Source organism: Ambystoma mexicanum, chromosome 10 (assembly GCF_040938575.1).
Source record: "Ambystoma mexicanum isolate Mex_15411 chromosome 10, UKY_AmexF1_1, whole genome shotgun sequence".
NCBI lineage: Eukaryota > Metazoa > Chordata > Amphibia > Caudata > Ambystomatidae > Ambystoma > Ambystoma mexicanum.
The window spans coordinates 1,550,958,553-1,550,973,520 of NC_090932.1; the positions used below are offsets into that span (position 1 = coordinate 1,550,958,553).

Consider the following 14,968-nt stretch of genomic DNA (forward strand, 5'->3'; position numbering starts at 1 on the left):
CAAGAAGGAACGAATACCTCTGGTCAGATTTTCCTCGGTCCTGGCCTCTGGACGAAGATTTCCTGTTTATGTAGGTCCACAAGGATACACACAAAGTTTTGGCCAGATTCGTTCTCGGGAAGACCATGCACTCAATGATGGTCAGGGGTCCCCAGGCATTTGGATTTTGCAGCCTAAGACAGTCGCAGCAAGTCTGGATGAGCCAAAATGAAGCGGGTCTCGCGGCAAGTTGGTCCCACCAGTCCATGGGAGGAAGTATCTTCCCTGTTGAACGAGAACTGGGTCTGCACAGCTGCAAGGCTTCACCAGCGCTTCTGCGGTCCTGGAAGGTGCTGCTGGCATCTCTACTCGTCCTGTTCGTCAGATGTCTTGTTCCAGTGGTCGACATTGCCTGTAGTACCAGAATCCTTGCCTTTTTATGTAAAATCCCATTCATTCACTGCCCTAGGGCTGTCGCTCACTTGTGGGCTGGGGGGTGGGGAGGAGAAGAGTGACTGTCCTCCAGGCCAGCCAGCCGGCCAGTCAGAACTGGTTTCAGTCAGGCACACCTAGCGACAAAGGCCAACAAAGTTTCGGGACTCTCCCTCACTTCCTGCCTTTCCAGACACACTGGAGCCTGGGCGGGCTTAAAGGCCGAAGCCCTCCAAAGGCAAAACACACAAAGGACTCAGACCTAGTTTAAACAGAGTGAAAGCCCAGAAGGAACTAACAAACGCGAGATGGCGAAAAAAGAAGACGGGTGCCATTTTAGAAAGAATTGTCACCCTTGGGTGCTGTACTGCAACTGAGAAATCACCCTACACAAAAGGTAGTAAAAAGTAACTACGGCCACCAGCCATTCAAGTTAGTGTAACAAAATGTGGGATAAGGAGTTACTATGTAACCCCCAGCACTCCACATAGGTGTGCTGGACCCAGTAAGGTAGGTAAGATAAAAGTTGACTCCCTATTCTTGGGAACTGTAGTTCTCTTAATGTTTAATACATTTTCTTGTGTGAAGTCCAAGGGACTTCTCAGTGGCACTGCAGAGTGATGTTCACTATGCAAAAAGCAGATGCCTATGAAGTGTACCAGACTCCATTAAACGGTTAAAAAAAAAAAAATCAAAATCTAAAATACATGAGTGAGTAGCAAAAGGCTCCACTCACTCAGGAGGTTAAAAACCAAAAATATCTCAGATTCCAGCAAAAGAGCTGAGGGTGTCTAAGGTTAAAAGGAATTGGCACAAAACTGAACATTCTCCCCAACACCAGTGGTTACCATTCAGATAATGTGACTAGTTATGTAGCTGGATGCCTTTACACAATACAACCACGTGTTTTTCTTAGGCTTTGCACATTTCTACAGTGCACTCTGTGAATGCCCTTTAAGTCTAAAATGTACAATCGGTTTGTACTAATGCTTTATGCCAGTATGTCTTGATCACAATTGAGGGACAGGGAGCAATAAACCAAAGCCTCTGTTTGCATTTGTTTGAGCCAATCCTTGGAACAGAAGAGACTGTGTCTGTCCCTTGTGTCTCAAGTTCTTGGAGACACTTGATCAGGACATCAAGCTGTTGGGGTAAGGGGGAGGGGGGGGTTGATCCTTGCAGGCAACCAGGCTGTGGGATGTGCTGATCTTTGTGGGCAACCAGTCTGCTTAGAGGTGACTAGTTGGCGCTTTAAGGTGATTTTAACAAATTTGTCTCATACAGATATATTTCTGTTTTGTAAAAGATGGGTAAAATGTGTCAGAAATTAGGAAGGCATCTGGTCCGCAGGGTGCCAACTTCCCAGCACAGAGAGCCAATGGAGGGTGTGTCACTTAACAATATTTTTTAATGAGATTGATTTAGTTGACAATTTATTCTAATTGCTCCCTTTTTTTCCAAAATATGCAGCTTCTTGATCTCCCAGGCATCATCGAGGGAGCAAAGGATGGCAAGGGCAGAGGGCGACAAGTCATTGCAGGTTAGTATATTTTAGATATACTTGGATTTCAGTCTTTATTCTTCATCTTTCTAGCACTTTTCACTGTATTCCCCCTATGGTGGGTGTTGGGGACCCCTAAAGGGGTCTTTACAAAACTACACCTTGGCCAATACAGTAACTCCAACTCTTAGTATAAGGCGGCTGTTAGGGAGACTTATCCGCTTTATGCTGAATCTTCTCCTAGTGAGAACCCCAGCACCTTTGCTGGACTGACCTTTTTCTTGGTATCGTTAAAGAGGAGCCTTTTCCCCCTCATTCATTCTTAAATGCTCCAACCATGGGGGATTTTGTTCTTTGGTTTACCTTATTTCATGGAGTCTTGCTTTCCTACATTTCTCTTAACCCTTTAAGTGCCATGGGTCCCCCCACCCACCTTCCGGTGCAAGGCCTTTTTTGGTGATTTTGATATGTCGCTGTTCAATGCCTTGTAACATTTTTGTTAAATGAGATATCTCAGCAAAATTTGGCCCCTTCCCCCCCCACATGTAGGCGATCGTAGGAATCCTAGGTTGCTGTACGGGGGTGAGAGAAAATAACCAAAAAGGGCGAGAATTTGGGGGTTTTTCAAAAAATGCCAATAAAATGATGTACAGAAGATGACTGTTTTTTTTTTCCTTGTAAAGAGCTAGGAACAAATGGCTTGCTGTGCTGAATTCCCCAATTTCCTGGCTTTCAGGAACGGAGAGTGGAAACGAAAAAAACATATTTTGATGTGTTTATCAACAGTTTTGTGAGAGGTAGGCGATTTTGGACATACGTGAACGGAATGGAAGAAAATTGGAATTGGAGGACAAAGCCGAATTGGAGGACAAAGGCATACATTTCTGAAAAGTAGACAAAATTCCAAGTTTGGGAAGGGCTAATTTGCGCAGGTCAGGCAACAACTAGGTAGGGGAACATTCCATAGTTTGGGGGAAAAAGTGGGAAAATTACCAAACAAAAAGGTATGTGGTGGACATGGTTGGCTTGGTACGGCAATGGCTTCTATGAATTTTGAGAAAAACAATGCTCTGCTACATTCCCCCCCGAGTCCCGGCTCTTTTAGTTATAAAATCACTTTTTTTTGTAGTGTTTCACAAAAGAAGCAATACCACAAGCCAAACTGAGCCATGGTACACAGGAGTTTTATGCTTACGGCCTGAACAGACGTACTTAGCATGTGTAAATCGGGAAAACCAATGTGGTGAGGAACGGCAAGCATACATTTTTTGAACGAGCACAGGCAGACCTTTTCAAGGGTGACTTGTGCAGGTTACAAAAGTGTATGGTGCCTAAAGCAGCGACTAAATGTAGGACACATTTGGGAAATTAAAGGGTTGTGTGACAAAGGGCACCAGCAAATGGGTCAAAGTTATGAATACCACGCAAACACAACAAATGTCATACCTTCCCACGTTCCTACAGGTATCCAGACCAAAACGGTACCTCACATGTGTGGGTGCAGCTACCCGGGCGCCAAGGGAATGCCAAAAAAACAACGGCCAACCCCAAGTCTTTTCGGACAGAAGAATTTGTGGAATTCTGTTCAAGCGCACACCATACAGATATGGGCCTAGGGTGTCCAAGCCACCAAGGAAAACCGGGAACCCCATACATTTCCAAAAGAGGACACCCGTAAGAATCCGAGATCTGAATTGCGCAAATCGGCCCAGAATGTATTACCCAGAGCCCCCAACAAAGTGAACATTGTGTTTTTTTCCCCCACTAAATATCACACTTTGACGGGGATTGTGGGTAATAAAAACTGGGGCAATTTGCGCAAGCCCGACCTCTGCGGATTCCCACGGGTGCCCTCTTTCGGAAATGCATGGGGGTTCCCTGATTTCCTTGGCGGCTTGGACACCCTAGGCCCAAATCTGTAGGGTGTGCGCATACGCGGAATTCCTGAAATAATTCTGTGCCGAAAGACTTGGAGTTAGCCATGTTTTAGGCTTTTCCACTTTGCGCCCAGGTAGGTTCACCCACACATGTGAGGTACCTTTTTCGTCGGGACGCATGTGGGAACGCGGAACGGTAGCACATGTGTTGGCGGCGTGTTTGGGTGGGTGTGCAGAGTGAAATGTGTGGAAATTGTTTCCCCTCTCACCCCCCCCTGGTTTGGACTTTGCCGGGGGTTCTGGGTAATAAATTCTGGGCCGATTTTGCACAAGTCGGACCTCTGTGGATTCCCACGAGAGTCCGCTTTCAGAAATACATGGGGTTCCCAGTTTTCCTTGGTGGTTTGGACACCCTAGGCCCATATCTGTATGGTGTGCACTTCTGAAAAAATCCTGAGATTCCAAGTCGGAAAAAGGAGTTAGCCATGTTTTTAGGCTTTCCCCTTCGCGCCCAGGTAGGTGCACCCACACATGTGAGGTACCGTTTTCATCGGAACACACGTGGGGACGCGGGAAGATAGCCCATGTGGTGGTGGCGATATGTTTCGGTGGGTGGCCAGAGCGAAATGTCTGAGAATTATTTATTTCCAGCCAATTTCACAGACATTTCCCTCTGTCCACTCACCGAAACACGTCGCCAACAGATGTCCTACCTTCCCGCGTTCCCTCAGGTGTCCAGACGAAAACAAATTTCCCTGGCGCTTTGGGGTGCCCCACAGCCCTCCTAAAATGCTGTCTACCATTTTCACTTTTTTGCTTTGTTTTCCCAACTCCCCTTGGCGCAGATGGGCACAATAATAGTGTGCCATTCTGCCCCCAGGGTGCCCTAAACCTACTGTCCCACCCATTGGGGGGGCCTGTCTGACATTTTGGGGAGACCCTCTCACCCCCCCCATCCCAAACAGATGGAGGGGGCACCTCATGCAGGCCTCCCTGGGGCTCCGTTGAACGGCGGCATGAGGTGCCCCCCTCCATTTGGGGTGGGGGGAGAGGACCACTAACAAACGTGGAACAGGTCCCCCAGTGGGTGGGGCAGTAAGGTTTGGGCACCCTGGGGGCTGATTGGCACAACAATGTTTATTATTTATTATGCGCACCAGACCCAGGGGTATCAGGGTGCAGGAAGTAAGAAATCCTGAAGCTTAGTACAAGGTTGCAGGTTAAATAATTACACTGATGCATAGTGACATCTAAACTAACAAGTGTGTGATATAGAGTACATACAAAACAGAAGTAAAGAAAATACAGGCAGTCTATTAACAAGCATAAATGTACAGTTGTAAATGTATCATCAGATTCTAGCAGTTAATTTCTCATCGTTTCCTAAGAGCCAAGTGATCATGTTTTTAATTTAGCAAAAGTTTGGTCCATTCTTAGTGTCATGGGTAAGTGAGTTCCATAGTTGGGCTGCTTTAACTGGGAAGCTAGTACTGCCAATGGTGGATAGTTTAAAGTGGGGCACCTGAAGGCAGTTGAATTGGCTAGTCTCGTAGGCCTATTAGTGGTTTTTCTAGAGATTCTATCTATCTGATAGCATGGTGCTTTTTTGCTTAAGCATTTGTGGATAAGGGAGGCCGTTTTTAGTTGGATTTTCTCAGATGTGGATAGCCACTTGTGGTTTTTTTCTTGTTTCAGAAATGTGTTCCTTCCTAGAGATACTAAGAGCAGCTCTAAGGGCATTGTTTTGAAGTATTTGTATTTTATTTATAATGTATTTATTGGCAGCAATGTATAATGCGTTGCAGTAGTCTTGTTTGGATAAGATGAGGGCTCTCGCTAGGGTCATGCAACTGTTGGGGGATAGGAATCATTTGCCAGCTCTAATTTACATGTCTAAGCTGTGGAGGTGGCTAGGGAGTTTACCCGTTTGTTGAATGTTAAGGTGGAATCTAGGTAAAAACCTAGAGTTTTTTCTTCTTTGGCCACCTTAATGGAATTTCCATTGATGATGAGTAATCATTACTCAATTTGGTAAGAAGAGATGCAGATCCCAGGATCAGGAGCTCTGTTTTATCATCATTCAGGCAGAGGCCATGGGTAGCCATCCATGCCTGAACAATGCTGTAAAGTCTATTTATACTCACCAACGCCAAATCCTTGTCATAATCCCCAGTCAGTGGTAGGAAGATCTGGGTATCCTCAGCATAATTTGTGTAGGTGACACCCAGATCATCAAACGGGGGGCTTGGTGAATGTATTGTATAAGAGTTGGAGAGACGCATGATCCTTGGGGCACCCCGCAGGTGATGGGAATAGGGTCCGCAGCTGCAGAGGGCGAGAAGACCCTCATAGTTCGGTCACTAAGAGAATTGTATCCAGGCTATAGCCTCTCTGGGAAAGTGGGCAGCTGAGTCCAGGTGACTGCATAAGACTTGCCCACTAAGTCGAATGCTGCCGACAGGTCGAGGAGGAGGAGTAATACTAGTTTTCCATTATCTCTAAATTTGTCTATTTGAGCTTTGAGATCAATTGTTTCTGTGCCATGTAATGGGCGGAAACCAGATTTGCGAGAACCTAGCAGTTGGTTAGCTTCTAAGAAGCTCTGGATTTGGACATATGCTATGTTATCTAAAATTTTCAACCGGAATGGTACTGTGGTGATAGGCCTGTAGTTGGTGGGAATAGAGGGGTCTAAGGTTTGTTTTGTGAGGAGTGGGAGCACCCAAGATTCCGTAAGATTGCTAGGAATAGTACCAGATGTGAAGGATGCATTAATGAGTTTAGTAATGGACGGTGCTAGATCCCTAGCAGCATCCTTAATTAGTTGTGCTGGACATTGGTCTCCCTTACAATTGGATGGCTTGAGACTCAGTATAATTTTCTCGACCTCTATGATGGAGACTTTAGAGAAGGTAAATTGGGAGGGGTGTTTCATTTTGGACTGGTGTATTTTGTTAGGTGTCGTTGGTGGTGTTTAAGTTAGTGAGGCCTTCTTTTGAGCAATTCTGAAGGTTAGAAACTTTGTTAATTAGGTCATGCTGGATGTCAGAGCACCAAATCTTGTTTTTGACGCAATTGTTGATAGGAGTTTCTAGCTCTTTTAAAATCGTAAAAAGCTCCTTCATACAGGAGTCTGCTTGCGCAATTCTGTTATTGTAGGATTCTTGTTTAGCCAGAAGGATGTCCTTTTTATATTGGGAAGAAATATTGATGAAGTTAGATTTGTTTTCTACGGTGGGATGAAGTTTCCAGGCTATTTCGCACTTTCTTTGATCTAGTCTAACATTTTTCAGTTGGGGGGTAAACCAATTGTTAAGATGGCTTTTGGGTTTGCTATTCTTAGTTTTAGTGCGGCTATGCTATCAAGAGTTGTATTAATAACTTTGTTGTATTCTTTGACTAAAAAGCTAGGATCGGAATTGTCTGGTAGAGAATTGGGCGTGGGCAGTATATGAGGGATGAGTTTGTCAACTAATATTTTTCTTATATCTAGTAAGTGTGGTACAAGAGTTAACTGAGTAATTTGTCCTTTAGTTGCTAAAGTGTAGGATATCCGATAATGGTCTGTCCAAATCTGGGGTGAGATAGAAGTGATAGATACATTACAGTTGTGATCTGCAACCCAATCGAGGGTTCTCCCTTTATTGTGAGTAGGTACATTCACTTTCTGGGCAAAGCCAAGTTCTGTCAGGGTATTGACCGCGGCGGTAGCCTGTTGATCATTGGTGTCATTAAATCCTAAGTTGAGGTCACCCAACAATAGGGTTTGAGAGGAGTCCTTTAGATTTTCCAATAGGATATTAGATAGGTCTTCATTAAAGTTATTGATAGGGCCGGGGGGGGGTCTGTATACAAGATGAATATTCAGGGTTTGAGAGTTGGCAGTGGGTATTTTGATTGACATGGCTTCGCATGATTTTAAATTAGGTACAGATGTTACTCTCATGGAGAGGTTAGATTTGGCTATGACAGCTAGTCCTCCACCTCGGGCGTCAGATCTATCAGCTCGAAGGATAGTATAGTCATCAGGTACGGCTAAAGTCCGCGCCGGACCTGCTGCCTCGTGTATCCATGATTCTGTGATGGCGATGAAATCATATTTTTCTGCTAGGATGACTTCAGCTATTTCCGTAGCATGAGCAACTAGTGATCATACATTTATTTGAGGTTAGGTATGGGGGTATCTTGATGGAGGAAAGGGGGCGTTTTGTGCAGTGCACGTGGACTGGGAGGGGTCTTGACTCTTTTAGCATGTGACTTGATAATAGTAGTGGAGATTGACTTAGATATTGGTGGGTGAGCTACATTAATATTGCGACAGTTGGGGGTGAGCACACCTCTGGTAGGTGGTTCGAATATTCTAAGCAGCAGTGCTCGGAGTCTAGTGTTTCTTAGTACAGTATTGCAGGGGATCATTTGGCTAGTTGAGGTTTACGTTGCCATTGGTGATTTAGAAGGCAGTGTGTGGCTGTCGAGTTTGTGAGCTGTGCTGGAGAGCATCAATGTCGTGGAAAATAGCAAGAGGCTAAGTTGAGCGCCTAGAGACGCTAGGTTAGGGTGAATAGTGTAATGGTAGAATGTCAAGTGTGGTGACAGCACAGATCAGGTGGAGTGGCAGTCAGATAATAAACGGGTACAGCTAATTCCCTTGAGATAGTGTCTTAGTGACGCTAGCTAGTGGCGTAGTTCGGTGTGAGGTCTCATACAAGGCATACAATAAGGCAATAACAGTGTTCTGTGGGTGGCATATATAAAAAAGTAGGTAATATATAAAGCAATATTGGCTAGATTTAGATGGCCTAGACAGTTACACTTATGCAATTCCAGCGATTTTTCTACTAATATGCAGTGGAGAAGTGGATGTTGCTAGCAAGCTTGCACATTGTCACATGAGGGCTCAGACCAGGTTTGTAGGAGGCTGCTGTATGTAGGGGCATATGCAGTATCTGTGAGGTAAGTATGATACATATACGCCTTGCACATGAATAAATTATGTATGGACATCACATGCATTACAACATCCAAGTACTGCAGAGCAAAGCTTACACAATTTTAGCAACATTCGGTGGCACTATGAATATGAACATGCAGTCGGGATAATTGATACCAAGTAGCAGTGCTAAAGGTTGACATACTCGAGAGGTAGACCGCATCATAAATTGGGATAGTGGAAATATCTGCAGAGTATATTGTGGTAGTTCGACAAGATTGACACTGTAAACGGAACGATATTTGCAGCAGTGCAAGAGTGAAGCGAGTGCGCGCCACGTGGTAATGAAGCACAAACTACTAGTTAGTCGTTCGAGCTTCTGGTTGCTAGTTATAGTGGCCATTTGGCGTATCGTGTATTTGGGGGACGTGTAATTGTATGTTGAGAGTTAGATAATGGGTTCTTACTGCAAGTTTTATGGCTGTACCGATGGGCAGATTCTCCGGCCCTACGGCTCTTTCAGGCGAAGACGGGCAGAGACAGGCCAGTGGCCTTATAGGGCAGGCCTTGCAAGAAGCAGGCCGGCTATCGCCTTCCGGTGGCGGTCTGCCGAACAAAAGGGATCGCGGCCCACTCACGATAGACGCTCTCCGGGACCAGTTGCTAGGCAACCTGGCAGTAAACGGGCGCAGCGGCCATCTTAGTCTCACACGCAGTGTGAGCAGCGAAGCATCCAAAGTAGGTTGGGGGCAAAGGTACCTCGTCTCATGCCTTGAGGTATGGACGAAAGTGAAGCAGGCACATGGAATGATGGAACTTAGTAGCAGTGGGGCAGAGTGCTTACCCTGAGCGCTCCGATGCACGGGTTGTGCTTAGTGAATTCTGCCCATCTGCACCAAGGAAAGTTTGGTAAACAAAGAAAAAAACTGAAAATGGTACACTATTCTTTAGGGGGTGCTGAGGGGCACCAAAACCTATAATGTAAAGGGGGTGCTCTCTCCCCCCACACCAAATGCAGGGGGGGGCATCTCGACCCTCCCTGCGGGTGGATAAGGGGGGGGGCATCTCATGCAGCCCTCCCTGGGGTCAGAGGCTCCTTCCTAGGAGAAGATAACTACCCCCAGGGAGGGCTGCATAACATGATCCCCCTGTCCATTTTGGGTGGGGGCGGGTGAGACACCCCCTTTCCATAAACAATTCCCTGGTGGTCTAGTGGGGGGTACACCCCCCCCCAAACCATCAATTACATGTTATTCCCCCTTGGGCCCATTCCCTAGGGCAGATGGGAACCCATCTGTCCCAGGGGGGCCCCCCCCAACCTGCAGGTCCCATCCTTTGGGGGGGGCCTGCCCACACTTTCCTGGTGGCCTCCCCCTCCCCCAATTGGATGGGGGGGCCACCTCATGTACGCCTGCTTGGGGGCAGAAATCTGCCCCAGGGAGGGCTACAAGGGGTGCCACCATTTTCCCTTGGGGTGAGGGGGGCCACCCCCTTTATGTAAAATAAATCTCTGGTGGCCTCCCACCCAAATCTCCCTTTGTTTTTTTTATTTTTGCCCCCTTCCCTGGGGACAGATGATCAGCCATCTGCCCCCAGGGTTTTCCATATATGTGCCCCCATGATTTGGGGGGTGGGAGGGCTGCTTTCTTGATACTTGCTCTTCTCTCCCCTCTCCAAGATTTCTCTTCTGTCGTCTGTCTACTCTCTCCTCTTCTATCTCCTCCTTTCCTTCTTCCGTCCAACCCGTAAACCCTCTCAACCATGTCTCTCTCTCTCCTCAACTCCTCTCCGTGCAACGTCTCGAGACTCTGGCTCAAATCTCCCTCACCTTCCAACCAAACCACCTACTTCTCTTACCACTCCCTATATGACTCTTGCCTCTCCTCGGCTAAACGCTCCTACTACTCCAACCTTCTTCAATCCCAAGCCTCCCACCCCCGCCGTATCTTCCAAACTCTCTCCTGACTTCTCTCTCCACCCAACCCCCTCAACCTCATCCACCCTTTCTCTCTCTGACTTTGCTAACTTCTTATCCTCCAAGATTCTTGCCCTTTCAGCAAATGATCAATGCCTCCTCTTACTCCCCCCTCCCACTTCTACCTTTGACCCCACATCCTTCATGACTGACTTCTCTCCTGTCTCCCCTTTTGAACTATCCATCCTACTCACCAAAGCTCACCCACATCTGCTCCAACTGACACCTTCCCCTCCCTCCTTATCCCCAAGATCTACCCTCTTCTTATCCCCTACCTAACTTCCTTCTTCAACACCTGTTTTTCCTCTGCCACCTTCCCCTCTGCTTTCAAGCATGCCACTATCATTCGGATTCTGAAGAAACCTTATGCAGATCCCCTGATCACCTCTAACTTCCATCCTATCTCACTCCTCCCATTCCTCTCTAATCATCTAGAGCACCTCGCCTACTCTCAGCTCTCATCCTTTGTGGATAATCTCTCTCTCCTTCCCCCTTCTCAATCTAGCTTCCGTCCTAAACACTCTCCTGAAACTGCCCTTACTTCCTCAACTCCCTCCTCACCGCTCGACACTCTAAGCAATCCTCTGTCCTTATTCTTCTTGATCTATCTGCTGCCTTCGACACTGTCGATCACCCCCTTCTCAACACTCTCTCTTCCTTTGGTTTCAAAGGCTCTGTTCTCAACTGGATATCCTCTTACCTCTCCTCCCACTCCTTTACCGTTTCCTAGGGAGGCTGCTCCTCTCCTTCCCAGCTTCTGGAATACGGAGTTCCTCAGGGCTCAGTGCTTGGCCCTTTCCTATTCATGCTCTACACCGCTCTTCTTGCTCCTGTTATCTCCTCTTTTGGCATCTCTCACCATTTCTACGCTGATGACACGCAGCTCTTTCTTTCCTTCTCTTCCGACCTCCACCTTAAACTCTCCTCCTGTTTTACTGCAATTAAAAACCGGATGTCTTCTCGCTTCCTTTCCCTTAACTCCGACAAAACTGAAGTAGTTTTCTTTTCTCTCCAATCCCCCCCTCCTCCTCCCTCCATTAATCCCCCCCACTAACCTTTCTCCCCCCATGCCCACAACTTAGGCATTCACTTTGACTCATCTCTCACTTTTTCCCCACCATATCTCTCGCGCCTGTCGCTACCACCTCCTATAATATTTGCACGGTCCGCCCCTCTCTTACTTTCCATGCCAATAAACTCTTAATCTCCATCTTCTCTCACCTCTTCTACTGCTCCTCCTTACTCTTTGGCCTACCCTCTTTACATCTCACCCCCCCCCCTTCAAATCCATTTACCATTCTGCTATACGTACCCTCTGCCTCCTCACCCCCCGAGACTCTATCTCTGCTTCCCTATCCTCCCTTGGTTGGCTTCCCTTTCACTCCCAACTTAAATTCCATTTCCTCTGTCTAGTCTTCAAATCTCTTCATGATCTCGCTCCCCCTTATCTCTCTTCCCTTCTCTCTTTCTACTCTCCCTCTTGCCCCCTTTGCTCCGCTGACCACTTTCTTCTCACAGTTCCTCCCTCCCCTTGCACTTCCTCTTGATTCCGCTCCTTCCAACTCCTAGCTCCCCTCCTCTGGAACTCCTTACCTCTCTCAATCCGCTCTATTCCTACCTTTTCCTCATTCCGCACCTCCCTCAAATCTCTCCTTTTCCCCACTCTCCGCCATGATTTCCCTCCCCTTCCCCCCTCCCTCTCCCTCTTCCCCCTTATTCGCCTCCCTCCACACCCCCTCCAACTCCCCCTTCACTCCTCCCGTTCTCCTCCTTGCCTCCCTCTTCCTCCCAGTACTACTCCACTACTCTCCCCTCGCCCTCTCTCTTTTGCTCTAAATGTTGTTTTGTTGGTCTGATTCATAAATGTCATAATTATCTGCTTCTACTGTTATTGTTAATTTGTTTCGTTAAATTTACCCTGTTATAATGAGAAGCGCTTTGTCGTAAAGCGCTATATAAACCAAAATAAATACAAATCCCTCCCCCCTCTTTCAAAACAAATCCCTGGTGGTCTAGTGGGCATTGCTGGCCGTAGATCGAGCGCTGTGCACACGATCTGCGCCCAGCAATGCTTTGACAAAAGGTGTCGTTAGAAAGGGGAGAATCTCCCCTTTCCAACGACACCTCCCTCGATCTCCGGCTTGAAATACAGCCGGAGATCGAGGGAGAGGGGCATTCACCTTCTTTCACCACGGCAGCCTGAAATGGCTGCCGCAGTGAAATTACTTTCATGACGGCGTGCATTACGCACACCGACGTGAAACTGAAGGTAATCCAGCCCCCGGGCAGTGAGGAGGGACATAACCCGGGTGTTTGCAGGGATCGCACAAAACTCAGTGCCTAAAAGGACGAGCTATCTCCTCCTTGGCAACCTGGAAGTAATCCCAAGGAAGAGATAGCTTAAGGGGTTAAAGGCATCTGTGTTACACTTTTATGTGCAGTGTTGCTGGGAACCCTTTGGTTTCTCCTTTCTTATATTCTTGTTTTCCATAAGAACTAATGTTTAAAGAAAGAGGGATACTTTGTATCATTCTCTCGATTAGCACACACCACCTTCTATGGAGTGTTAAGGGAATACCTAGTGTACCCCCCCTCTCTCTGCTTCCGTGACCTTTTGGTCACAGTGACAACCCTGAAGTTATTATTTTTCTATTTTTTATTGTCCATTTGGCTATTATAAACCTTAAGCACAGTTACGAAAATTATTTAAGTTATTAAAAACTTTAGATCCACACATGAAGAAGCACTTGGATGGAAAATCAAACCAAAGCATATCTCAAATAGTATCAGACACAAAATGAAAATAAAATGTCAGTACTTGTATAAGGGGGACTCAACAGTACATGTGTTCAAGTCGAAACTGCTGGCGAGTTAGAGCCGCTGCTACAGCCCCTCCGGGCCATTTTCCAAAGATTTACAAAGCCCCCAGGGCCCCCTGTGTCCCACCTGCCTTCCCGATCCCACCCCGAACCCGCTTGCTGATTGTACTCCCTCCCGCCTGACAACCCGCCCACCGCGCTCCGATTGGTCCAGCCGAGAAGATTCCCTCTCCCCCCCCCCCCCCCCCACCCTTACCAGTTCTCCCAGGGCAGCCCTCTGCCCGGCAGCCAATCGGCTGAGGACCTGAGGCAAAGGATGACTCCTTCAGTGACGACTACACATCGTATCTGCAGGTATCCGCAGTAGAAGCAAGAAGCCGACAATAAGTGTGGCAAGGGCAGGGTCAGAAGCAAATACTTCCCACCATACTACCCTACCACTCAACCTAGAAACTAAACCATTGTAAAAACTTCATATTGTGGTAGCATTACATTTAGGAGTATGCATCTACAAACATGTCCATGTTATAGTTGCACCTATAAGGCATGAAACTGCTTGTTGAAGCTAAAAGTTACACTTAGAGCTGTGCCAAGTCACGTCGCCAAGTTCACCCTTGAACTTAGAGTAATATTCCTCTCCATCCATAGTGATTCTTGAAGTCTTCAACTTTCTCGCTGTGGAAAGTTGAATTTAGAAGTGTGCCCAATAGCCTCTCTGTGGAAAGTGAAATTTAGAAGCGTGCCCAATAGCCTCTCTGTGGAAAGTTGAATTTAGAAGTTTGCCCAATAGCCTCTTTGTGGAAAGTTGAATTTAGAAGCGTGCCCAATAGCCACTCATTGAAAGTTGAATTTAGAAGTGTGCCCAATAGCCTCTCTGTGGAAAGTTGTAATTAGAAGTGTGCCCAGTAGCCGCTCATGGAAAGCTGAATTTGAAGTGTGCCCAATAGCCCCTCTATGAATTTAGAAGTGTACCCAATAGCATCTCTGTGAAGTCGAATCTAGAAGTATGCTCAATAGCCCCTCTGTGAAAAGTTGAATCTAGAAGTGCATTTAGAAGTGTCCCAATTGCCCATCTGTGATAGTTGAACTTAGAAGTGTGCTCAACAGCCTCCCTGTGAACGTTGTATTTAGAAGTGCACCCAATAGCCGTGCATGGAAAGTTGTATCTAGAAGTGTGCCCAATATCCCCTCTGTGGAAAGTTGAATCTAGAAGTGCATTTAGAATTTGAATTTAGAAATGTACCCGATAGCCCCCCTGCGAAAGTTGAATTTCGAAGTGTGCTCAATAGCTTCTAGGTGAAAGTTGGATTTAGAAGTGCATTCAGAAGTTGAATAGTGTGCCCAATATCCTAATAGTCTATTACTGTGCCTGGTTGAACTGACTAATCTCCCTAATAACCTCTCTGTACAAAGTTGTTTTTAGAATCACGCCTAATACCCTCCCTGTATAAAGTC

At 46.7% G+C, this 14,968-nt stretch overlaps 1 protein-coding gene across 1 annotated transcript in view; it reads left to right on the top strand.

Moving 5' to 3' along the window:
* Positions 1 to 14,968, top strand: part of DRG1 (developmentally regulated GTP binding protein 1) — a 183,912-nt gene that overhangs the window by 76,940 nt on the left and 92,004 nt on the right. Inside the window, exon 4 of the mRNA XM_069619808.1 lies at positions 1,882 to 1,951. Coding sequence (XP_069475909.1) covers positions 1,882 to 1,951 — 70 coding nt within the window. The remainder of the gene's footprint in view (positions 1 to 1,881; positions 1,952 to 14,968) is intronic.